The sequence below is a fragment of the Caloenas nicobarica genome, chromosome 22, assembly GCF_036013445.1.
Source record: "Caloenas nicobarica isolate bCalNic1 chromosome 22, bCalNic1.hap1, whole genome shotgun sequence".
Lineage (NCBI taxonomy): Eukaryota > Metazoa > Chordata > Aves > Columbiformes > Columbidae > Caloenas > Caloenas nicobarica.
Genome location: NC_088266.1, coordinates 1,793,611 through 1,817,988, shown reverse-complemented (window position 1 = coordinate 1,817,988; position 24,378 = coordinate 1,793,611). Strand labels below are relative to the sequence as shown.

Below are 24,378 nucleotides of genomic sequence, written 5' to 3'. Positions count from 1 at the left end.
ATCCGCTCTGCGCCTCTTCGGCCGCAGTGTCGGGGCACAGGCTGTGACTGCTGATGGCAAATAAACCCTTTGTTTCAGAAATCAACGGAGAACTGACTTCATAGATCCAACATGACAATAATGCCAGGCCTATTTACCTAGTTAGGCTTTTCTGCAAACACTCGGACATGATTTACCACCGTTCGTAGCATTTTACGGGTCTGTACAGAAAGAACGGGCAGCGACACCGTACACAGAACAGAATTCACATACCACTATTCCACCAAAGCGCTGAAAGATGTTACGAAGGTCGTGGTAGGTTGTTGTTTTCTCCAGGTTGCCGATGAACAGGGTTCTTGTTGCTTTTGGGTGAAACTCGTCTATCCTTTCATCCAAAGGACGAAATTCATTCTCGCTTTCTGTTTCTAGAATCAAAAGAGAGCAAGAAATTTGTAATGCAGGGAGGTGTTTTTCATGTGGGTTTGGCTCATGCTGATTAGTTTGTTCCAATCTACTTCCTGACAAGCAGATACGATCTGAATGAGAGTAACCGATGTCTCTGACAAAAAATACGCAGTGCTACACTTGTGAATTGTGTTATCTACGCGGAATTTGGAATCTCTGCATCACACCACCGGGTGAGTGCTGAGGAATCTGAGCATCCTCAGGTGAAAGGCAGCTGCATTCTCCAGCCGCTTCTCTAGAAATGTCCTCTTTTAACAAGTATTAATGTCTGAATGCATGAATTCAAATAAGGCCTCACTGCAGTTGGGGAACAGAAGTTTGTTTCCACACATCAATTTTTAAACAAGTGACTGAAGTACAGACTGACAACCATGCGCTCAACGCTCTGGTTTTCACCAGTTGGTCATTCAGGCTGTGCTGCCCTAGCCTCAAAAACGCAGCCGTCGTTAGCTGTTTTAATTAAAATCAGAAAAAATAAAAAGCCTGTTAGGACTCAGTGCTCTGCTCACACCACCCACTGGCTTCTACTCCGTTGAGACACGGAAGACGAGACGTTTCTTCCCAAAGATCCCACCGTTGGGGAGGATGGCAGGTCTCTGAGGTTTCAAGGCCAGATCTCACCCTGTCTGACCTAAGAGCATCCACTCCTCTTGCTCTGCAATTTATTCTTGGTGTATTTCCCAGTTTCTTTACAACATTTCTCTGCAGAAAGGCAGTTTTAACACTTCCTACTCCTGTGCCACCCATCAATACACCCAGAGCGGCCACGTGTTCATTACAAGAAGAACATGAACCTTACCTGGTCCTATCCAGGCTGTGACTTCGATCTGCATGCCAAAGAAAAGTTTTCCTTTTGAGGCATTTAGTGCTTTTTCCTGGTCCTCCTGCTGTCGGAAGAACACCAGGCCATACCGTTCCTCAGAAGCCCCGTGAATCTGCACCGACGTCACCTTCCCGTACTTCTTGAACTCGTGGAAAAGTCCATCCTTAAGGCTTGTATCTAAACCGACAAAAAACGTTTGTACTAGAAAAAACATTTTTTACCAATTTAACAGCAGCATAGAAGGCGTAAGAAGAAATCTGATTTTCCTTCTGAAATGTGACTTCACCCAGTTCAACCTGAATCTCAGTGTTCACGGAAGTGCCTTTTGAATTTTGGATGTTAATTCTGACAGTGTCAAAAGCTTCTGGCTGATCTTTGCCTTGATTTTTAAACCCAAGGAACTACACACGCAAGGTTTTACATCGCTAAAGCTGGCAGTGTGGCTGTTACTTCTAACAGACATCCAATTCAAGACGAAGAAGAAATAAAGAGTGTTACTTCATGAATAATCCCACACGGATACTGCGTAGAGCAGTTTTCCAAAGCCGGGACGAAGCACCTGGAATGGAGATCAACGTTATGCAGCATTCCCTTCAGTCAACTCAGAAAGATAACTAGGCAGATTCATCAGATTTTGCAAAATCTGCCTCACGACCACGTAATCTGCCTGGGATCCGTGGGGTATTTACCTCCGCATCGCGTCACTTCAAGGAATATTACAGAAAGAAAATCTATAGAAAGAATGTGACCATGGTGGGGTGTGCTGCTCACAAAGTCAATTTGTGTTATTTTAATTTAGGCAGCGCCTTTGAATCTGTGAATTATGTTACAAGCGGTTTACAAATGATGTTTTTTTCTCTGGGATCTCTCCTGCGCTCAGCACAGGGAACAGCGAGCGACGACGTGCACTCCTCAGTGAGCCGCTTCTTGCATTATTTACCATGCAATATTCAATGCCATTACAAATATGCTCACAGGCATTTTACACCACAGCAGAAAACCCCGAAGTTTTTGTATTAAAAAAGAAACCGAAGCAGGGTGAGAATAAATGGCCCGAGTTTGAAGTGAAAAATTGGAGATCCTTCAGGTTTTCCCCTGGGGAAATCCATATTACTGTTCCAAAGCACCAGCTCCCATAGCCGCAAGCGCTCCAGCCAGGGACTGGAGCTGGGGACCTGCAGGATTTCTGACAGATGGTCACTAATTAAGCAATTTTCCCACCGTCATACAAGAACCGAGGCAGAAGCAGAGAGAGAATCCCATCCTTGAAGGCCGCACATGGCTGCCGTGTCAAAGACACCATAAAGGTTATTTAACCAGTCAGAGAATCCCAGAATGTCAGGGGTTGGAAGGGACCTCGAAAGCTCATCCAGTCCAATCCCCCCGCCGGAGCAGGAACACCCAGATGAGGTTACACAGAAGGTGTCCAGGCGGGTTGGAATGTCTGCAGAGAAGGAGACTCCACAACCTCCCTGGGCAGCCTGGGCCAGGCTCTGGCACCCTCACCAGGAAGAAGTTTCTTCTCATCTTTAAGTGGAACCTCCTGTGTTCCAGTTTGCACCCATTGCCCCTTGTCTTATCACTGGTTGTCACCGAGAAGAGCCTGGCTCCATCCTCCTGACACTCACCCTTTACATGCTTCCTATTTTTTCTTTCTCCCTCATTTCCTAAGCGAACGTACCTGTTGAGCGCACTGGAAGATTTTGAACCTTGATCCCAAAACTCTTGCGGGGTTCATCTTTCTCCAGCGAGGGAAGCAGCTGGGCCGCGGGCGCGGGGACGGCCGTGGACTGAACCGACCGTGCCGGGGACTCATCGCTCGAGCTGCTGCTGGAGTCGCTGCTGTGAACGGCACCAAAAAATGACAGGTGAGCGCACGGAGACGCGACGCGACCAGAGGACACAGGTATTTTGGATTAAAAAGCAAAACGTCAAGAGGTTTTACTCATCTTTGCCTGATGCAAAACATGCGGTTTCTGTAACGCAGCCTGGTTATACACAGGAATTTAAGTCGTTCTACAAATATTCTCCTACAAAGTCCTCAGGAGACAGTCAAGGAAACAGAATATGGGTAAAATGTCAGACAGATGCCGTTACGCACAGTGACAATAGTGGAGATTTAATTAAGCGTAATACAGCATTGTATCAGTATAGGAGCTGTGTGGGAAGACTGGAGAAATACAGAGAGAGTGCACAGGTCTGCAGAGCCTAAGAACCCCTCCCCGCGCGCTCACTTACAAAAAAGAAACATTATCGCGCTCTCAGGCACCGCTGTCAATCCAAGAGGTGACCCCGGACTTCTCCTCATTGCCTCCTGCGCGTCTTTTAAAAAAGATCCGCGCCTCCAATGACGTGAAAACCTCGCATGAGAAAATCATGGCAGGTTATTGCTCCGGAATAACCAAGGCGAGGTGCAATTACAAGCTCAATAATTCAGACCCGAGAACATCTTTTATAAACAATAATTACAGCCGAACAGGATTTGCGTATTAGGCCATACGGGGAGTCAATCTCGTCCGCCAACACTTGACAGTGCAGATTGTTAGAGGAGAGTAAGAAATACGGCGAATCGTGTTATTAAAGCTTGCCCGGTGGGGACACGTCATCTTCTGCAATGGCTGATTTTTTCCCCCGAGGCGTGAGGGCCCATAACATCGCTAAAAATAATTTTGTCTGACATAACCCTGGAGACTCTGGTTCTCCATTACACAAGCAGCCTTTCGAAAAAATCCTGCTGGAATTTTGACTGGGAGGCTGGAGGGGGGAGAGCTGCCACGTTACAAAAATAACCCCGTCTATTTTCAATGTGCTGCTTCCGATTGTTCCTTTCCACATCAGGAAGAAGATAAGCAAGTTTTTCCTAAATTATTTCATAAGCTCCTTATATTCTTATGTTCCCTCTTTACATTAAACCATTTAACTTTTTCTATTATTTTCTCAGGGAAACCATTTCAGGTTTCTTATTATTTTCTCGATTTGATTTTGTGACCTCTTCCCCTACATTACTCTTTTGCGGGTGTACAGTTTATACAACACCAGGGTAGCAGTGACAGAGTCAGTTTTCTCTAAAACATTCCAGAAAACTGATTTTCTTTATGAAGATCTTGGTGTAAGGAGCACTGTGATACTACTAAAAAGCCCTGGGCTCTGTCCCTGTTATTTCTGGAGGCGCGGAAGGCAATTTCTGTCCCAAAATGCTTACAAACAATCAAAGGAGGATATAAAACCAGGCCAGAACAGAAGAAAAAGGTCAAAAATGCAACAGGAGAAACTCTCCTCGCAGTCCCAGCCTGTCGCAGGCAGGTGACATCGAGCGGTGTCACGGTCGGTGCCTTTCTCACGCTCCTCGGAGGAGCCAATTCCGCATCGCTTTGGGAGGGGAGAGAAAATAAAGCCGTGGGAGGAAAGGAGCGCAAACCTGGGCCCTTCCTCAGCAGCTTCACCCAGCCTGCTATTTCATTTCTATTATAATAACATTTCTCCTTCCAATCTACAGCCCCTTCTGTTTCGCGGCTCTGGATTTCCTAACGTTCACAGCCTTGTTTTTTATCTCAATTTCTAAACTATTTTTGCCTCAGCTGCATTGGTGCAACCTGCTTTTATGTCGTCTTCACTGATCAACTATTGCATTTTTGCCTGTTTATCCCTTTGCCTCCTACCTTTCTGCTAATGCCGCACCACCTCAAGTCCTCACTGAATTGAAGTTCTCTACAGCATTTTGGGAAAATGAGGATAAACCCGGCCTTGCATAAACAGGCCGTCAATGGTCTCAAGGGATAACAGCAGCCATTGCCTGCTACTGGGAAATAAGTTGGCAAAGAACAGAGAAACTTCTTTTAACACACGAATATAGTCTGAGAACACGCGTGGGGAGAATCTGAAAATAATTCCCAAGCTGAGAGCAGCACCGCGTGGTTTTACCATCCCCCGGGGAGGCTAAAATCACATTTTAGGGCCGCAGAAGCCTCTGCCCCGCACACATCTGTACCTTCCCTTCTCACGCCTTGATCTTCGGTGTTACCACCAACTACTTCCTAAAGCATTTTAAATATTCTACTCTGCTAAGATTGTATCTTTTCAGTAAGAGGTAGCATTGAGTTTCTATTTAAGCAGTGGTTTAAAATGGGAAAAGGATATTTTTAGGTTTGGGTTTTTTTGTTTGTTTTATGAGGATGTTTCAAATATGGAACTTACTGTTAAAATCACAGCATTCCACTGGGGAAAAGAAAAATCATTATCTCCAGGTAACAGTGTAAGACATCCAAGCGATGAAACAGCAGCGTAACAAGGTGCTAAATTCTACAACACGAGCTTGAATTCCGCGTAACTTCGGGAAACAAAGATCATGCCCAGAATTTCCACTTCCCCAGGTAGATTCAGGGGTTCATTTCCCGACGTAAATCAAGACTGAGACATTCCAGGGGGGGGGAAAAATAATTATTTCCTGCCTCTGGTTTTTAGAAAGGAAGAAAAAATGGCAGCATGAACAATTCCCCTTTCTTTAGGGAAAGCCTCATCATTTTTCCAATGGAAGAAACATAGATATAATAATTCAAAAGTAAGTCAAAGGTTTTGTGTTCTGTGCAAAGGAGAATGACGGAAGAGTTAATTACAGCTGCTGTGTCACCCAGTTACAGTGCAGAGCACAAACAAAATAAGGCAGCTGACAGTGAATTACATGTAGTCTCAAGCAGAAAAACAGAACTCCTTTTCAGCCTTAAAAATATACAAAAATAAAGCATGTTAAGCTGCACGAGGATATGTTCCCAGCATATTAAAATGAGAATATGGCTTTTCTTTTCCTTGTCATTTTGGAAACAACTGCCCTTTGCCAACTCGCAGAAAAAGAAGTTATTAAAAATTCTGGTAAAATTAATTTTAGAAAAAACCAGCTAGGGAAGTTTTACCATGGGAATACAACAGATAGGTTAAAAGCACAGCTCTGATAACCTTCTTCTTCAAAGTATTTCGAGTAATCAATAGGTCTTGGGGAAGGCCAAAAACGGCAGAGAGAAAATAGCTTTGCAACTTCATCTTGTGCTTCCAGGCCGGTCCCAAAGCCGCGATGATTGGTTTTTTTTGGCCCTTTCCCAAGGCGGGCAAACCTGCTCTGGGCATCCCTGGAAAGGCAGCGGAGCGGAACGGCAGCAAAACTCATCGGGCTGTCGCGGCACACGCAGACGAGCCCGCGCCGAGGATTGGCTTTTTTAAACACCGCGTTCGCCTCTCGGGTGGTTCGCAGGATTCTCCCGGTGACGTGCGCTCAAACTGGAAGTTTGAGCCAGGGTAAGAATTTCAGGTGCTCTTTTGTCCAGCCCGGAGAGCTTCTAAAATAAAAGTTTCACTCCGGTTTTTACCACAGCATCACAGCAATATGCAATAGAGATATTCAATTTTACTGTTGGCAAAATCTGAGCTACAAAGGAGATCGTTCTTACTTTAATAAGGAGGTGGACACGAAATCCTTCTCTTACACGTGTGCTCTACTACCAGTCTAGTTTACAAGCCCTTTTAAAATATTAATCTGCCTTCCACGAGGATGTTTTACAAGCACACGGGCTGCGTGTGTTCTTACTCACAGCATTTATCCGTGCATCTATTTTCTGTTAATCAAGATAAACATCTATTCGTAACCCAGTCTTTAAGTTTTATCCCACATGGGCAGAGTCCCCAAGAGTCAACGCATGAGAATCCACAACAGGGTTCAGCTCACAAAAATGAGCCCAAAACGCCTGGTTTCGGGAACGCTGCGGCTAATTCAGCACCCGGAATTTTCCTTTTCTCCCATCGACGACATTTCAAACCCTGCTGCACGCATCCCATATAACCACCCCTCATTTCCACTGAAACACCTCATTTTCAAGTAGTTGCGTTTTGCGGTTATTAGGAACTTAACTACCCTGTTTCCCCAAAAATAAGACAGGGTCTTTTATTAATTCTTGCTCCAAAAGATGCCTTAGGGCTTATTTTCAGGGGATGCCCTATTTTTCCATGAACAACAATCTACATTTATTCTTGAACAAAAGATCAACATTTATTCAAATTATTTGGGGGTATCTGCTTTTCTTGGTGAACGGTCTATCTGTCCTGCTGCATTCTATTGCCAATTAGTTTTACTTTTTTACATTTATAGCTGCCTGGACACTTTTAAAATTGACTTTTCTATTAAACTGTAACTAGGGCTTATTTTTGGAGTAGGGCTTATATTTGGAGCATCCTCCAAAATCATGCCAAGGTTTATTTTCAGGGGTAGGGCTTATTTTTGGGGAAACAGGGTATGAAGTTTCGCTCCGTTTATGTATGAAAAATGAAAGCGCTTGAGAGGAGAATACAAAGTGAGCCATTCGCTTTGTTCCTTGGCAAAAAGGAGATAAAAGCGGGACTCCAAACCGGTGGATGTAACAGGATCCCCGCTGCTTTTCGTCAATGGCAGTCGCGCTGATTCAAGGGATCTCACAAGCTGCCCTCCCCCTTTTTTGCAATTTTAAAATGTGGGACGCCGGTGATTTCAGCGGCTGGATTGAGGAAGGGTGAGTCAGCTGCAAGGTGAGTGGAGAACGCGGCGGCGGCCGCGGAAAATAAAGCAGAAAGAAGCATTAACACGCGCGGCGGGTTTAAAAATCAAGCCAAATAAAAACCTCTGATGGTCAGAGCGAGTTTAGCAACAAGCCATCTAAAATCATTTGAGAGCCTCTTCATTTTTCAAGGGAACACACGCTGAATTTCGGCCGGAAAAAACGTAAAAATGAAACGTGGGGGTTTTTTTTAAAATACGCGTCTTCAAAAATGTTTAACCAGAACTGGTAGTAAATGATCCAGGATTCTTTTTACAGAAATATGCAATTCTTTTCTTTCCCTGCCAAAATGAGCTGAAATCAGGAACTCTGCTCTGATTCAATACCCTGTCAAAACAATCTCTAACTAATGATTATCTCCTAGAAAGATCTATCCAAGACAAGAACACAGGCAGAGCTCCCCCAGCACAGTCCCAGGTTATTCTCACGGCAGCAGATTCCCAAATTGGGTCAGGAAATCCAAAATTAACGTCCAGTCATCTCTGAAAAGAAGCAGCGGGAACCCCTTTTTTTTCCTCATCCTTCTCTTTGCAGATCCGAGTTAAGTCACCGTAGATGATCTATACGCAAAAACCACCATCCACAAAAGGTACCTATGACAGCGCTGTACGATCGGCTCTGTCCACAAGACACAAATCTTTGTGGTACTTTATATATTGTCAACAGGTTTTGGAAAGAAACTGCCAGTTAAGATTTCTTGGACCTGGGAAAACAGCACCAGAAAATGAGTCGAACTATCCTGAATGCACAAATGTGTTGCCTGGGAAAAAAAAAGAATTAAAAAGAGCTGATTATTGCCGGCCAACATCCAGGAAAAAATATGATGCTAACTGCTTAAAAAAGAAAAACCTGAAGAAATGCATCATATTCCATTCTAGCTACAGATTAAAGGATCTTTGCCTGTGAAACACTTTCACTTCTCCTCTGAATGAAAAATGATATTTTGAAATAATATATGCACAGGTCTATTACAGGCTGCTATTTCTGTCCTACTGCTAAATACTACATGAATCTAAAAATGCATTTAACTAGAATCTCCCACATTCTCTACAGATGTGCAAGTAAAAAAAACCACACATCAAATTCCATGGAGTGTTAATAAGGCCTAAGTAACCCATTCCCACAAAGCTCAAACACCAGGTGACTCCAACAACCCAGGAGATGTTCTGCCACATTCAAGGAGGAAAAACCGCGACGAAAATGCAAAAGTCCAAGCAGAGGGTGAGCAATTCTTTGTAGGAACAGATTCCAACGCTGACCTAAATATGCGGGTGAGCAGCAGGTAGTTGTGTACACGTGGTGTGTGATACAAATCCACATCATGTTTGTAAGGAGAAAAAAAGAGAAAAAAAAAAACCAACCAAACAACAACAAATCAACCAACCAACACCACAAACCTTTCTCAGATCTGCAAAAATAAATAGAGGGGTTTTTCTCCTGGCTAAAAGGAGTTGTTGAACTTGAAGTAAAGATACGAGAAGACCCAGTCAAACACGTCAAGTTTGTTTGTATGAAGAGATGAGGAGGTAACCAAGTCCTTACCATATTTTGCAGACGTCAGGCGAGCAGCAAAGAGCTTGAACCCTGCTCTTCCATTTCCTAACAAAGCTTTACATTTTAAATCAGTCCATGAGCAGACTCTGGCTGTGAAAGGGTGGAGAAAGCGAGCCAGGGACCAGAGCTACGCCGAATATTCTCTGGGTGTAATTACCCCGTGCCCATCGGCCTGGCCTGCAGCACCTTGGCGGTGAAACTCAGGCCGGGATGCCACCACCTCCGACATTCTTGGCGCCCTTTCAAGCTGCTGAGAACGTGCCACCCAAGGAACTTTGGGTTGTGCATGTCACACACGCAGCCTCCCAAGTATTTAACAACACACGGCTGTGATTAAACAAGCTACTGGGGGGGTGGGGGGAAAAGACCTACTGCATGTAAGCGGAAAACAGCCACAAAAAGCACACAACAAACAACAAAGGTATTTAGTGTTCTGAAGAGAGAACATTAAATACTGCAGACAAGGGGAATTAGGGCAGCCTCTTTCCCTCGACTTTTTCTGCTTTACCACGCCCAGAAAGGAGACTTAAGAAATCTCCGGCTGGGCTGGAATCCTAAAGAGAAAGAAATGAAATTAAATGATGTTTAAAGGCCATGGGAAAGCAACACAACCATGACAATTCGGTGCCTTTTAACAAATAATACAGCCTGGTTTTTTCAGTCTTTGACTCCTAAATTTTTTAAGATACATTTTCCAGATAGTATTTACCATTTTTTAACCCACGTTAACTAACTGGCTTATTATTTCATTTCTGTGACAGGCTAACACCATGAATGTCTAACACCTGAACTCTGGTGAGAAACAGCAGGTTGAAATGAATCAGAGAAAAGATGAAGAAGTCGCTCAGGATGAAGAAATAATCCCAGCCCCAGAACCACCTTTCCCCTGGAGCCACGTGCTCCCAGAGTCTCAACACAGCCCCGGGCAACTTTTAAATCTTCCCCGCAACTAAATAATCCATTATAACTGCTAAAAACATGTTGGGCTTAATCCCCGCCTGGCTGATGGAGACGGTGCCCAACCCACGGTCGGTGTTACCACCTCTCTCCTCGACCTACGTCCCTCTGTCCTCAGGCTTGAACTTTGGACCATCGAGAATAAAAAACACTAACCTGGGAAAAAAATAAATAATGTCGTGGTTACGAACACATCGGCTTAACTACAAACAACCAGCTGAGTCGGCAACCACAACTGGTTACTAGTGATGGGAAGATGCTACTCAAGGCCTCTGCTCCGGCTGGTAATTCGGCGGGTGAATGGGTTCGGTGTTGAATTTGGAGTTGTCCCGCGTCCCCGGCCACCGCCTTTTTGACATGGGGAACGGTGGGACCGTTCACAGTCAAAACTGCAACTCCAGGAAGCTGGAGGAAACGCTTTCTCAGCAAACGGCCACCGAGCTCGGTGCTGGGAAAGATTAAAGTCACCGAGGCCTCGAGGGTGAAGTACAAAGCGGCCCAGTTTTCCCACAATTAAACTTCCACCGATGCAAAGAGGGTGGGTGTGAGAACGTGCGAGCCCAAAGAGCCTGGTTTTTAACATCACCTTCATCGACAGAAGCCTCAGGTCAAGAACCAGCCCGTCAGAGGTCCCACTGCAGCCACCCCAAATTCCCACCTCCTCCGGCCGCACCAAACTTCAGCCAAATTATTTCAAGCGCCACCAGGACTTGCCTGCAGAAGAGGTGCCAGTCAAGGCTGTCGGCACTGATAAGCCTGCGATCCTAGCAGCTTTTAAAAGAAAATAACGGGGCAGAGTTCACTGCTACAGCGGAGGAACGGCGCGTTCGGTCTCAAAGAAAAATTGCTTTCGACCCTTTGGCCAAAATTAGCATAATACTGTTAAAGTAAACAGCTTTTGCCAGCTGTCTGCAGACCATCTGAATTAATGTTGTGCAACTGTCACCTCAGAGCATATGAAATCTTTTTGTAAAAAAAACAACACATTTTTGTTCCAGACTCAGGGGAGGTAGGTATGTCTTAACATCCCTGCATTGCAGATGGAAAAATAAGGTAAGGAGCGGCCAAGGGCTTTGCCCAAGGTCACTCAATGAATCACCGAGGGAGCAGGCGGAGGAACTTGATCTCCTGGCTCACAGGAGGCCAAATCTTTGCAAAATACAGAGAAAGCAACATTTAAAGGCGGTTTCCTAAACAACAACTGAACTGCTTTCATGAAGGGACCTACTAAGCATCTTTAAAATAACCCCAACCCCAGTCCAGGTGCTGTCTGTGAGCCAGGAGATGGAAATGCCATTTAAAATTCAACCACTGCTGCGTGCAAGTTTGTTACTACATGTTTACTTGAGAAGTAAAAAGCAACTTCTTTTGCCTAAAAGCACTGATTTCCTTTCTTAATTCAATTTTTAAAGCATTAGGCCTTAACTACACTCACATCATGTTGAGCACTGGGTATTTTTCAGAAGAAAAACCTTTTTCATACATACACTAAAACCAAAAAAGCACCGGCTCTGATTCACCTTCAGGTTACTTCAGTTTAGCAGAGCTATAAATGCTTTTTAAAAATAAAATTGCCGGTAACGTGGCAAACAGACCCACAGAATTAATTCCGTCTTGGTGTTTTAGAAAAGCATCGCACCTTGCTTTAAAAAAACCCTCAAACCTGGCACTATTTTTATTTTGTGTTGATACGGTAAATGCCGTTTGTTAAAATGCCCAATTCGGAGCGGTTTTGAAATGGTGTGTCTTCTCTTATAAATAAATTGAATTGTTCTTCGGGTGGGAGAGATACACAGCTGATAAACAATGCCTCTAAAGTCCAATTGGGAACGTGCGAAGCTTAATACAGAAATTCCATTTATGGCAGATAATGCCATGGAAGTTTAGTACTTCTAAAAATGGTCACTATTAGAAGAAAACGGACGGAGCAACCCTGGTTCTCCATCAGAAATAAGTACATTTATTAAAGTTGTTTTTCAAGTAGAACTTCGAATCTTCTACAGCCTTTTAAAGAAATACCAAAGAGGTGAAGGGAAGAATAATTTTGGACGTGGTTTTCTGTTGTTGTTACTTTTTTTTTTTTTAAAACACCCTTTTTTAGACTGACCGCAGCAACTGGAATATGCACGCGAGCACTTTGTAAAACCAGAACAGTAGCTGTTATTCTCACATGAAGGAATACTTAAAATGGAAGGCCTGGGAAAAAAAAAAAACGGCATTTCAGTGATCTCAGGCAGCATACATTATAAAAGAGAAGACATTTGATGAGTTGTGTGCTAAGGATTAATTTGCCATTTAAAAATGCAGAGAACAGATGGATCTCTTGGCTAGGACTATATTTGGGAATTACTTCATTTTCTGCCCACATGCAAATAAAAATACAACTAAAAGTAGAACTTTCTGTGCAGTTTCACATGGCTGGAAAACACTTAAGTCATGAAAATAAAATTAAAACCACAGTCTTTGTATGAAACAGGTGAAGCGCCATGGCCTACTGAACGTATATCGTGTTGGTGGGGAAAACATGTCTTTACCTTTATTAAGCAACTATGTAGAGCAACGCAAGCCTTAGAAATTAAAAACAACAAAACCAGTAGTATATGACAGAGTGGTTTTTGTGTTTGTCTCTTAACTTCTGAAAAAGCACCTTATTGTAACCTAATTCAGCAGTATTTGTTACCATTTAGTGATTAAACCTCCACGTGGACAGAAGTACAAGGAGTCCCCTTCCCAAAAGCCTGGGATGGTTCCATTACACCCATCAGGGATCGCAAAGCAAGGGTGAGGACTTAAAATATTTGTGGGAAAAATGCAAGAGTAGGGAAAAATGCAAATGAAAAATGCCTTGTGTCCGCAGCCTCCAAACCTCCAACCCACGGCAGCGCAGCCATGCACACACTCCGCAAGCCACACATCCAAGGTTCATTAAGCATCTTCCTTTTTTCACACGTGGATTTTGACAAGTTACAGGGAAGCTGCATACTTAAAAAGCAAAACCAACATCAACCGCTTCTGACATAATGCTTAGATAGCATCTCTTTGGTGGAGAAACACAACCGGCCATTCTGCACTTCCCTCCACCTCCCAACAAAAACCAAACAGCAAACTCACACGCCAGCAAAGCCCCGACCGGCGCACGACGTCCTCAGCGTTTTCTCAGATTCTGAAACAGGGATAAACGCAGCTCCACGCGCGCTTAGAAAGCCGAGAGGAACAGAAAATTCGTTACTAACCCGATAGCTTCCTTTCTGTGACTATTCATCCTCCTCAATCCAGCCACCAGGACATACCGGGCAGTAAACAAACACTGAAGGGAGGGACTAACTTCAAAGCAACTGTGTAAACCTTACATAATTTGAGGGTTTGAGATCTTGCAGCAACCTCTTACCAAACGAGGTGTCAGATGATACAAGGAGGTCAAACCTGCAGCAGCTGGAATTAAGTAGGACAATTTGCATCTCACCACCGAGCCCAGCCCTGCACCTTTTGTCCGTGGGGACTCTGCTCGTCCCAGGGAATTCTCTCTCCGAAGAACGCTGCCTTTCTTTCACACCTTATCGTGCTACAAAAAGCTTTCTACTCCCAAACAGACCCAAGATAATAAAATCCATGAACACCCTTATTGCCAGGACCTGCTGGAGATGCTGCCTTAATCATTCCCCTTTCTAAAGCGTTTGATGAGGCTTTCAGATTTTTCCCCAGCTATAAAAATGATGATTTCTGGGCATCTGCGGGAAATACAAGGCAAGTGTGGAAGGAATGAGGAGACGGCCCTGAAAACCACTTCCCTCTCATAGAAAAGAGTCTCCAAAAGGTACTTTTGCTGCCATCCTAGATTTCTAAGTGTCTCCTAGCCAAGATCATTGCTTTGAGCTAAATAAAGCAACTGCACGCTGAACCCCAGACATTTTTCAGATTTTTCAGTATGTGAAAGGCTCCAGGTTTCACGCCTCCAACCAGGAGCCGGGTGTTTGTTTCTGAAACCCAGCGAGCTTTGGGAAATTAAAAACCAGGTCCCTACCTTTGTTACAGGATTCTTGTGAGAAGGAAGGATTCACAGAGAAGTCTTGTTTCTTAACGCCACGCACGCTAAAAGGGCTATTTTTGTTCTTTCGTTAGGTACGTAATAAATAATAATGCATGGTTTTTATTAATACGGCACCTGCACAGTACATGTCTCCCTCTTCCTCCTTTTGGAAACTCAGCTTTTTAAAAAATTCGGGCTACGTCCTGGCACATATAAATTGATTCTCCTCTCTACAACTTCGAAGCCCTCGCTTCTCTCCGAGTCTGTGATTTTCCACTCGTAAATGTGCCACATTCCCCTCTGTGAGCGGCATCACCGGCTGCCTGTAAGGATCTGGAAAGGGATATCTGATCGCCCGCTAAGAAGCTTTCACGCTTAAAACCTCGACGCCATCGTTAGTGGTTTTGGCACTTGCGACGTCACAGACTACCCTTGATGCCTGGACATTAAGGGCAAACCTAAGTCACACGGTTAATTCAATGGGTAAAGACTGAGGGATGGTCTTCTTTTTTTTTTTTGTCCCTCAATAAAGTTTATTTACCATTAATTCCCATCCATGACCTTCATTTAAGCACAGCATGTTCCACCTAAAGTGCTTTGAAGGTTAACGCCCAGGTCTCACAAATACGCCGGGAACAGAGCTGTTCTCCCAGCCCTTTGGTTTTAAGGAGAAAGTCGACTCTGAAGGTGTTACAGTGCCCACAACCAAGCATATGGCAGAGCCAAAAACATCCTCTTTGGGGAAAAAAATACTCAAATCGCTGTATTTGCAAGTCCAGCCTTTAAGATGGGAAGGGACGCTCTGTCTGCGCTTTAATGGAAACACGTATGAGTGAACACAGGCGGCGGTTGGATTTCTCCTTTGATCATCGTAATGACTGGTGTATTTTTCAGGAAGCATTCAATACAGCCCTCCTCTTTTGCTATTCATCCCTCCACGTGAATATTCATTAGAAATTATTAAACTGCCCATTATTCCAAAGGGCTTGACGATGGGAATCCTGTCCCCCACCTTTCGGTGCCTGTGACGTATGTGTCTCCATCCAAGCTGTCTAGACTCCACCATCAGGCGCTTCTAGACTACGATCCCTCTAATCTATTTTAGCGATGATTCACGTCCCAGTTGTATTTCCCCTCGAAGAAAAGGGAATCCGGACCACGAAGGCAGAGGGAGGCACCCAACACACTTGACGGTTTCCCTGTTTATTTGGCTTTTGGGAGGTTTGATTTCCCCTGGCTCAGCAGGAAGAGAACAGGAGGCAGATTCCATCCCGCCTTCAGGATCTCCCAGAATTAAGCCCGGCTTCTGAGAAGTAACACGGGCAGCTTCAACTTCCCTGACCTCAGCTAATTCTTTCCTTCCCTCAGCCTACTCAAGATGATTACGCAAAATCCTTGGAAGGAAATCAAAGCCTTAAAAACGCAATTAGAAGTGACCATTTTGTTAATACGCGTGTGCACAACCCCGAAGTCAAACCCAATCCACCAACAGCACCAGATCTTCCCAGTGTGCCCGTGGGAAGAAAATCAATTCTCAGCAGCTCCCGCAGGCTTATAAACAGCCCCAAAACAGCAAAACTGAGGAGGACAACGTCTCCCCCGACGCTGGTGGGAGCAATGCCTCCCACACGGCTCGGGTCTTTCCCATCGCTCCGAAAAAAGGAGGTTAGAGAGACCTGAAATTGCCAAATCTCACACCAGATCCCGGCTCCTACCCACAGGTGACTTAGAAATGTTATTTTTGAAAAGCGGCAAGTCCTCCTCCCCAGCAGAGGATAAGACAAGTTCACGTGAGGGTCTGGATTTAGCCACCAGAAAAACTCATATTTGCTAACAAAGACTCCGATCTCATGGCAAGACACCTTTACAGCATTTAAAAAAAAAAAAAGCCTCTTTGAACAGAATGCAAAACAATAAAGTCATTTGAAACGGTCAACATTGTAATAAAGGCTATTTTTGTAGGACCCCTTTCCTTTGCTTTCATCCTGCCTACGATGTATTTTTAAGACTCCCATCCAGAAATTAATTTGGAAACATAAGGAAATCTTTGCCTGCCTGCAGAGGCAAAGAAATCAAATTGAAAAAGCAGCAGCACTTAAGCTTTTGGGCCCTGCTACAGAAACAAAGACTGACAGACCAGATGTAGATAAACACCTACTTCTGCAAATTTAGGAAGAGGCTTAATTGCTTTGTCATTTAGAGCCTGCAATTACCAACTATAATTGCGAGTACTGGGGGGGGTTGGTGGGGAGGGTATTAATTGCCAGAAAATGTCCACTCTTTTTTTGGGCAGCTCATGCAAATAAAGCTACGTATAAAATAAAAAAGCTGCTTGATTATAACGTTTTAAATGATTTTATTGTATGTTCACATAAAAGACGGGCAGTTTGTTCTTCCAGAGGGGCTGGCAATGTTGAAATGTGTATTTTATTTCACGACTGCGTCCTAGCTCCTTTATCTCACGGCGCTGTTAAGATGTGCGGGCAGGCTCCAAAGTCGCCCCTTTTTGGGGATTTTTGAGACTCATTCCTCCAGCGAGGAGGCACCAGGTATGAATGAAGGTTTCAAAAATAAAAAGCGACCTAAAACTCAAAAAAGTTGAGAGGGAGAGCCCGGTTCCCTCCCTCAGGCCTCGCTTTTACACGGGCACTGCTGTTTCACTGCATAACCGCAGCTCTTTCCTGCGCTGTGTGAGAAAAAAACCTTCACGCAAGAGCGAAAGCTGCTGCAGCGTTAGGGGTTGTGGTTTCTCTTTTTTTTTTTTTTTTTTTTTTTTTCTCAGAAAAAGGGGGTTTGTAGGAGGAAAACCCGCCGGGTTTGAGGCGGCCCCGCCCCGGGGCGGCGCGGCGGGCCCGGCCGGTTCCCGCCGGTTCAGACCGGTTCTCGGGCACAAACAACCCGCCCCCCCCGCTCGTTGAGGTTCCGCGGGCCCGGAGCTGCGTCCCCGTCCCCTCACAAGGGCACCGGGGCGAGGGAACCACCCGCCTTTCGCTTCAACACCCGCCGGGGAGCCGGTCCCAGCCCCGGCCGCCTTGTCTTCCCCGTTCCCCCCAACCCCGACCGGGCCGCCATTACACCGCCGGGCCGGGCTCCCGCCGCCAACCAGAGGCTACGAGGCGACCTAAAGCGCCGGCTTTTCAGAGCGAGATAAAAATCTCTTGTGCAAGGCACATTTTTAATGGGTTACTCTAGAGTGTACAGATGAGGTAATGCGGGTTGGCGCCCTCCTCCAGCCGCCCTGTCAGCAGCTCGGCGGGGCTGGGGCGGGAGAGCTGGGCGGCTGCGCCTCCCCCGCCTGAGGGGAGCGAGGGGCTGAGGGGAGCGAGGGGCTGAGGAGGCTGAGGAGACCAGGGGGCTGAGGGGAGCGAGGGGCTGAGGGGAGCGAGGGGCTGAGGGGAGCGAGGGGCTGAGGAGGCTGAGGAGACCAGGGGGCTGAGGGGAGCGAGCGGCTGAGGGGAGCGAGGGGCTGCCGCTGGTTCCCGTCCCGAAGGGACCGAGACACCATTTTGCTCGCCAGCTGCCAGGAGATTTTTTTTTTCCCTCCCTTTTTTTCCTTCACCAGATGAACTATTTATGTATAAATGTGTGCGTACAGGTAGTCTTTTTCGGCCGTTTTTTAGAAGGGAAGGTATAAACCTTCATTTTCGGTATTTTAATCTCGGCACAAAAATATCTCCTCTCTCTTCAAAGATATCTGAAAATTTTCTGCCTGTGCTCAATTTCAAGAAACTTGATATACTCCCAAGGGTAAAAAAAAAAAAGTTTAAGAGGATGGTCTAGGTTATATTTAGATGAGAAGCAGCACAGGCTGACATGAACAGAAACACCAGAAAGAACAAAGTGAAAATGCTCAACAGTCACTAACAAAAACCTGCAAATATCTGAGTTGGATTTTTAAATTTTCCCTAATCACATTTCCCTATACAGAAGGAACATCAAAGCAGCACACAGCTTTATGTGAACAAAAGGTAAAGATGAGGTGTTTCACCCGACTCTTCCCGGATTTACTGTTGCCTTTGTGGTCACTGAAAAGGTGGTTTCCTACTCTATATGCATTTTTTTTTTTTTTTTTAATTCTAGCCTAATTCTTTTTCCCACACAAATAGGAACATGCTCAACCCTGTCGTCCTACCAGAAGAGATTAAAAATACTCAGGTGATCTCTACAGTGCAAAATTTATATGGAATTATTTAACATCAGCAAAGGCCGTCGCACAGATGGTTCAATAAAAACTCAACAGCTCCATTTAACCTCATTCTTCCCGATTTTTCAGCTGTCCCCAGCAGAAGCATCTCTCAACCCACTCAAAAACCCAAAATCCAATTGTACATCAGTGATTAATCACTTACTGGCAGACAAACTAAGCAGAAAAGAGGAGATTAAGACAATGGTAAGGAAAGGTTTGCATTATGTAATGAAACTAAACTCACTTTTTTCTACTTTCACTTCGGTTGTTTAAATAGGCTAAGAGAGTATCCAACAAAACAAAATACGCTGGAGCCTCCATGGCAGGTTTCAGGGAGCCTGTTTTTCTCATGATTAAAATTCTCTTGGCAGTATTTTTCATCAGTTTATTTCAATATTAAGACACATAAAATAACACGTATTCCTTTCCAACTGTAACTCATTGCTCCAGGAAGAATTTAATCACAGAGAAATCTAAAATTAAAAACCAATCCCTAATTACTTCATGAAATCCTTGCCCACTTGTTATTAGAACTTTAAATATAGCTATCACAATTATAGAAAAAAAATCAATTTTCAGCACTTCTTTAATCCAGCGCTGTAGGAATGCCTGTGCTCCCCTAAATCCTGGTGAAAATAGTCACTTTGTGTCTAAAATGAAGCTGCTTTTTTAATTCCAGAGCAAGATCTATTTCACATTCCAAGCCCTAAGAAATTATTCATCTAACTAGTAAATCCTCCAGCATCCTTGACATCACACAACCCAATAAGCACTCTTAAAAAATACATTTCAAAAGATGGCAAAAGGAAACCTCAGGTCACACAGACGCAACATCCACACGCAGTGTTCACACTTTACCATTCTGGACATCACCTGTAGGAAATCAAACACTTCTGCCAGGATTTTGTAAATAAGTTTAAATCCCATTTCTCGCCACATGCCCAACTTTGAAGAGGGAAACGTCCCACTGCTCAGTGCCACGTGGTTCAACACATCACTGCAGCGAAGCTTTAAAAATAATTCCAACACATGCAACAGTAAGAAGTGCATAAAACCATTTAACATCACAAAACTGCATTAAAATGCACAGAATTTTTTTAGCGCATTAGAACACGTAGACGAGCAGCCTAGAAAAGATCCCTTTCTACAAAAAGGGGGGTGAGATTTTTTTTCAGGAGGTTGGGCAGGGCACAAACAATCTGGTTTGTGTCCTATGGGCTCCCACAGCTTCTGTGCACATTCGGCTTCTTCCATGACACAGTACAGAAAATATGTTTGCTAATATATCATTTGTGGTGCACGTTCAACTCAACAAAATGGAGAAAAATTAATGGTGGCAGAAAGTTGAAATCTAATTTTCAAGGGTTTTTTTTACTCTTTCAAGGTGATTTAAAAAAACACTGACCCCAATGACCATTTTCTGTAACATGGGTGGGGAATGAGCAATTTCACAGTAGGAAAACGTCAGAAGACAAATTCTATTCCTCAAATCCACGCAGGTGACGCCGTCCGAGGAAGCGGCTCCCGCAGAAACCATTCGCCTCCACCAGCCCAGTGCGCAACTTCTGAGAGGCCACAAAATACAACAAATAAAGCTCTGTTTCAGAAAATACGCATTATTTTTACCACATTCTTTTAAATCTTATTTTCTACGTTACTCCTTTGCAGCTCCCATTACAAATCCCCTGTAAAGGCCTCCAAATAGACATTTCCAGCAAAGCCTAGCTGAGATCCAACACAACGAACTCTGAACCTTTATTAAATAAAGGGGTTTTTTGTTGTTTAAACATTCTGCAGAACATCTTTCCTCACGTTATCATCCAGGAAAATCATCTCCCTTTAATGAAAATCATCTTTACTTCACACAGCTCTTTGAAAACCACAACACAAGGAACAAAGCCCAAACTTCACCACTTTTCTCCTCGGTTTTCACAGGACGGCGCCACACACAGAAATTCCCACAAGTGCTCAACAGCCACAAGTGTCCCCAAGCTCCAGCGTTTGTCCCCAAATGAGCCTGGGTGAGTGACCCACATCTCTGAGAAAACACAACTTCTTGTGCCTTTTGTCTACCTTGCCAGGTGAGAGACGGACACGACGAGACTCGAGTGACAAAGTTCTTCAAGACGTGCAATTTCAAAATAATTCAGTGGCATAAACACCTTAATAATTTCACAGCGTCACGAAATCGGCCATTTCCACTTGAGCATAAAGCCGTAAGAGATCCCCAGTTTGCTAAAACCCCTGAGAAATAAAACGGAAATTGCAAAAAGTCTTTTGCAGACAGTAACAAACCATCCTCAGTTATTCCAGATAAATCCCACTATAGAAACAAAAAATAGATGTGGAATTTGGGAAATCAATCTGGGGTTGACACAAGCAGAATTTAATACCCAGGATACGGAGATACAAATAAATTTCTGCCCACTCCGGGTATGGGAAACTCGAATATATCACACAACGAGTGCGAGCAGCTTACCCGTAAAAAGGTTTACGTATTTCCATTGCTAAATTCAAAATGCGCTAAAAATTATACAGAAAAGTCCACTTGTGCTTTAAAAGACTTCAGGGCCAGGTGGGATTTTGCTTTACAAAGTACAGATATGGGTAAATGTTTATTAATTCTAACTTACTGCTTAGAAACATGTAAAACTCCTTTCTGATCCTTCACAATGAAATATACTACCCACCAGATTCCATTACTTGCTCTATTGAATTTGAATTTACTGTATTAATAAGAAAAAAAAAATGTTTATTTCCCTTTCCTTCCCAAGTATCATCTGGTTTTCCATTACTAGAACTAGAAATTGCCAAGAAAATGAAAAGTTAAAGCACAGCAGACACTGCTTATCTTCTGATTAAATCTCAGAACTCCGTTCCAGTGGGATCATGTTCAGTCCTCTCAAGTTCAGTGCAATATTTCATCCCGTCTCGACATCCCAACAATGACATTTTATAAATATCACGAGTTTCCTGGACTCCCTTCTATCCATTCTGCAACAACCAAAGGAGAACCAGAAGAGAGGCTTTTTTTTTTTCCTGCTTGGGATTTTGTTTTTTAAACCTTAAACGTAATGAGGCCTCCTTTCAATTCATCTTCTCTAGGTTGTTTTTGGAGACCTCTGCAAGTCTCGCAAATTTTTTTAAGCTGTAATAAGTGTGAAAATCTTTGACAAAGGTTTGGCTTTATCTAAGTGTTAAGATCTCATTGAGAGAGAGGTGTTAGAAATAAACAAACAAGCCTTTAACACTGCCTAAAAGTCACCTCGAATATTCTAGAGAGGCCTCTCTACCCGCTCTCTGGCCAAGACAGAACCTGGATTTCTAAATCCAGGAGGAGAAAACAATAATTTAAAAAAGTAAATACATTTTTGCACAGTTCTTTAAACATGGGGAGTGTGTGTGGGTTAATAAAGAAAAACTCATTTCCTCACATTCACTTCTGCACACTCTCCCCAGCGTCAGCCCATCGAACCCTTCCAGAAGGTCCAACGTTCAAGCAGGTAAGATTTTATGAGAATAATTATCTTGATTAGAGAGTTACTAGTGGTAAAATTCCACTCTAGTGATAGCTGAACACTAAGTCTTTGTTATACTGATATACTTCTTTACTTAATGAATATTTTCAGTTTTGGAAAAGAGCTGGTATGCAAAGGAAACGTTTCCAGCTCTGGAAACCCTTCAGAAGAGCAGAGCTCTTCACCAAACAGCATATAAACCAGCTACACAGCGGTAGCTCCTTGGTCTCTGCCCTTAGGGTGAATTTATTCCTAAAAAGCTAAATATCTGACAGGCATTTCAATATGAATTTTCAAATTATTAAAAGAAATCCAGTCCTTAGTTCTAGCACTCTTTTTTTCCTCCTCTAAGTAGTTTATAAAGCCACACAAATACAGAACTACTGTGGCTATTACAGAACCAAGGGCACGGGTGTATTGCTAGGAAATGCATACTTGGATTTGGTTGGGTTTTTTTTAATTCTTCCAAGTCTGTAATTCATGCTGCGAGGCAACAGGGGAAAAGGGAACGGCAACTTATCAACCTTTTAAATGTAAGTGGCGATCGGGAATGATGGGAAACTGGGCAATAATACTCATCACTTCCCAAAGTATTTCAAAATGTGTCCTGTAAGAAGTAGTTGAGCTGAAAATTTGCTTATTCCCTCACTCAAGCAAATATTATATTCACGCAGAGAGCAGCCAGGGATCAGCAAGGCCTGGCGTCCGTACACCCCGCTTTGCCCACCAGCATCTCATGGACGCTGCACAGATCCACCACAGAAAGCAATTAACCACGGCGCCAGCGCTCCCCTCCCATCTGTTTTGTGCCAACTCACAGAATCCCAGAATGTCAGGGACTGGAAGGGACCTCGAAAGCTCATCCAGCTCAATCCCCCCGCCGGAGCAGGAACACCCAGATGAGGTTACACAGGAAGGTGTCCAGGCGGGTGGGAATGTCTGCAGAGAAGGAGACTCCACAACCTCCCTGGGCAGCCTGGGCCAGGCTCTGGCACCCTCACCAGGAAGAAGTTTCTTCTCAAATTTAAATGGAACCTCCTGTGTTCCAGTTTGTCCCCATTGCCCCTTGTCCTATCACTGGCTGTCACCGAGAAGAGCCTGGCTCCATCCTCCTGACATTCACCCTTTCCATACTGATAACCATGAATGAGGTCACCCCTCAGTCTCCTCTTCTCCAAGCTAAAGAGCCCCAGCTCTCGGTCTTTTGACATTTCACGCCGGTTTACTTCTCTATCAACGACTAAAACACCTCCTATTTTCACAGCCCCGGCTCGCAACTCCTCGGAAAACGAGACACAAAACCCACGGGGACGGCGGCTTTGGGTGAGGACACGCAGAGCGGCCCTACCTGTCACTGCTGGTACTGCTGCTGCTGCTGATGGAGTCACTGCTGGAAGATCTGCTGCGGGATCCGCTGCCGCTGGGCGAGCGCGCGGGTCTGGCGGCCTGGCTGGCCAGGCGTTGCGGGGACTGCGTCCTGGACTGCGACGAATGCGGCGACCGACTCCTGCTGTGCTGGTAATTCCTCTCCGGCCGTCTGCCTCGTACCTCCCGCGTAATATCATCCCTGTAGATATCCCTGTGTACCACACTGGGCAATGTAAACTGCTCCCGGGCCCTAGGTTCGTAACGGGGGTCGTGAGCGTCAAAACGGTTCGGACTTCGACTCCGAGAAGTATAATAGAGCCCATGTTGTAAAGTCCGCTCTCGAGGATCTCTATAGTAATCCTGATCGTAATGTCTCGTCCGATCAAATCCTCCCGTCCCCCGCTCATGGTGTCCATAGGCACTATGTTCATAAGCACGCTCCCTGTTATCTGAAGCCCTGCATTTAGGAAGGGGGGAAAAATACTTCATCAGAAAAGGGGCAAGCATGACTAAAAGCAAATCATGCAAACATTCGCGTCAGCGCTGAACTTATTTTTGCGACTGCTTCTCCACTAAACAGCAATAACCTATCAAGCAAACACTGACAAACTTAAAAAAACGTTTTACTTGACTCCAAAGTTATATTCATATACGATAAAGCTGAGCAATCACTTTGTTTTAATCACAATATCAGGCTTTCATGACCAGCACCTTGCCTGCACGGGAAAAAAAATACTGCTTTCAAGTGCAGAATTCTCATTTAAGTACCATTTGGGTTTTTTTTTTTTCCTTTAAACAAGGAAAACTTTGTGTTTATGAACATCATAATTAACATCCCCCCGCCCCGCCATCCATCCATTTTTGTTTAAGAGCTTCAGAAATTTTTTTCTGGAAATTTGGTAATTACTGGAGCTCTTCTAATTATC

At 44.3% G+C, this 24,378-nt stretch overlaps 1 protein-coding gene across 3 annotated transcripts in view; it reads right to left on the bottom strand.

The window, feature by feature from the left end:
- Window positions 1-24,378, bottom strand: part of SPEN (spen family transcriptional repressor) — a 66,839-nt gene that overhangs the window by 21,272 nt on the left and 21,189 nt on the right. For all 3 annotated transcript variants that reach the window (XM_065650251.1, XM_065650252.1, XM_065650253.1), the window contains 4 exons: window positions 23,433-23,909; window positions 2,949-3,109; window positions 1,244-1,444; window positions 253-404 (listed from right to left, as the gene is read on the bottom strand). In XM_065650251.1, the coding sequence (XP_065506323.1) occupies window positions 253-404; window positions 1,244-1,444; window positions 2,949-3,109; window positions 23,433-23,909 (991 nt within the window). The remainder of the gene's footprint in view (window positions 1-252; window positions 405-1,243; window positions 1,445-2,948; window positions 3,110-23,432; window positions 23,910-24,378) is intronic.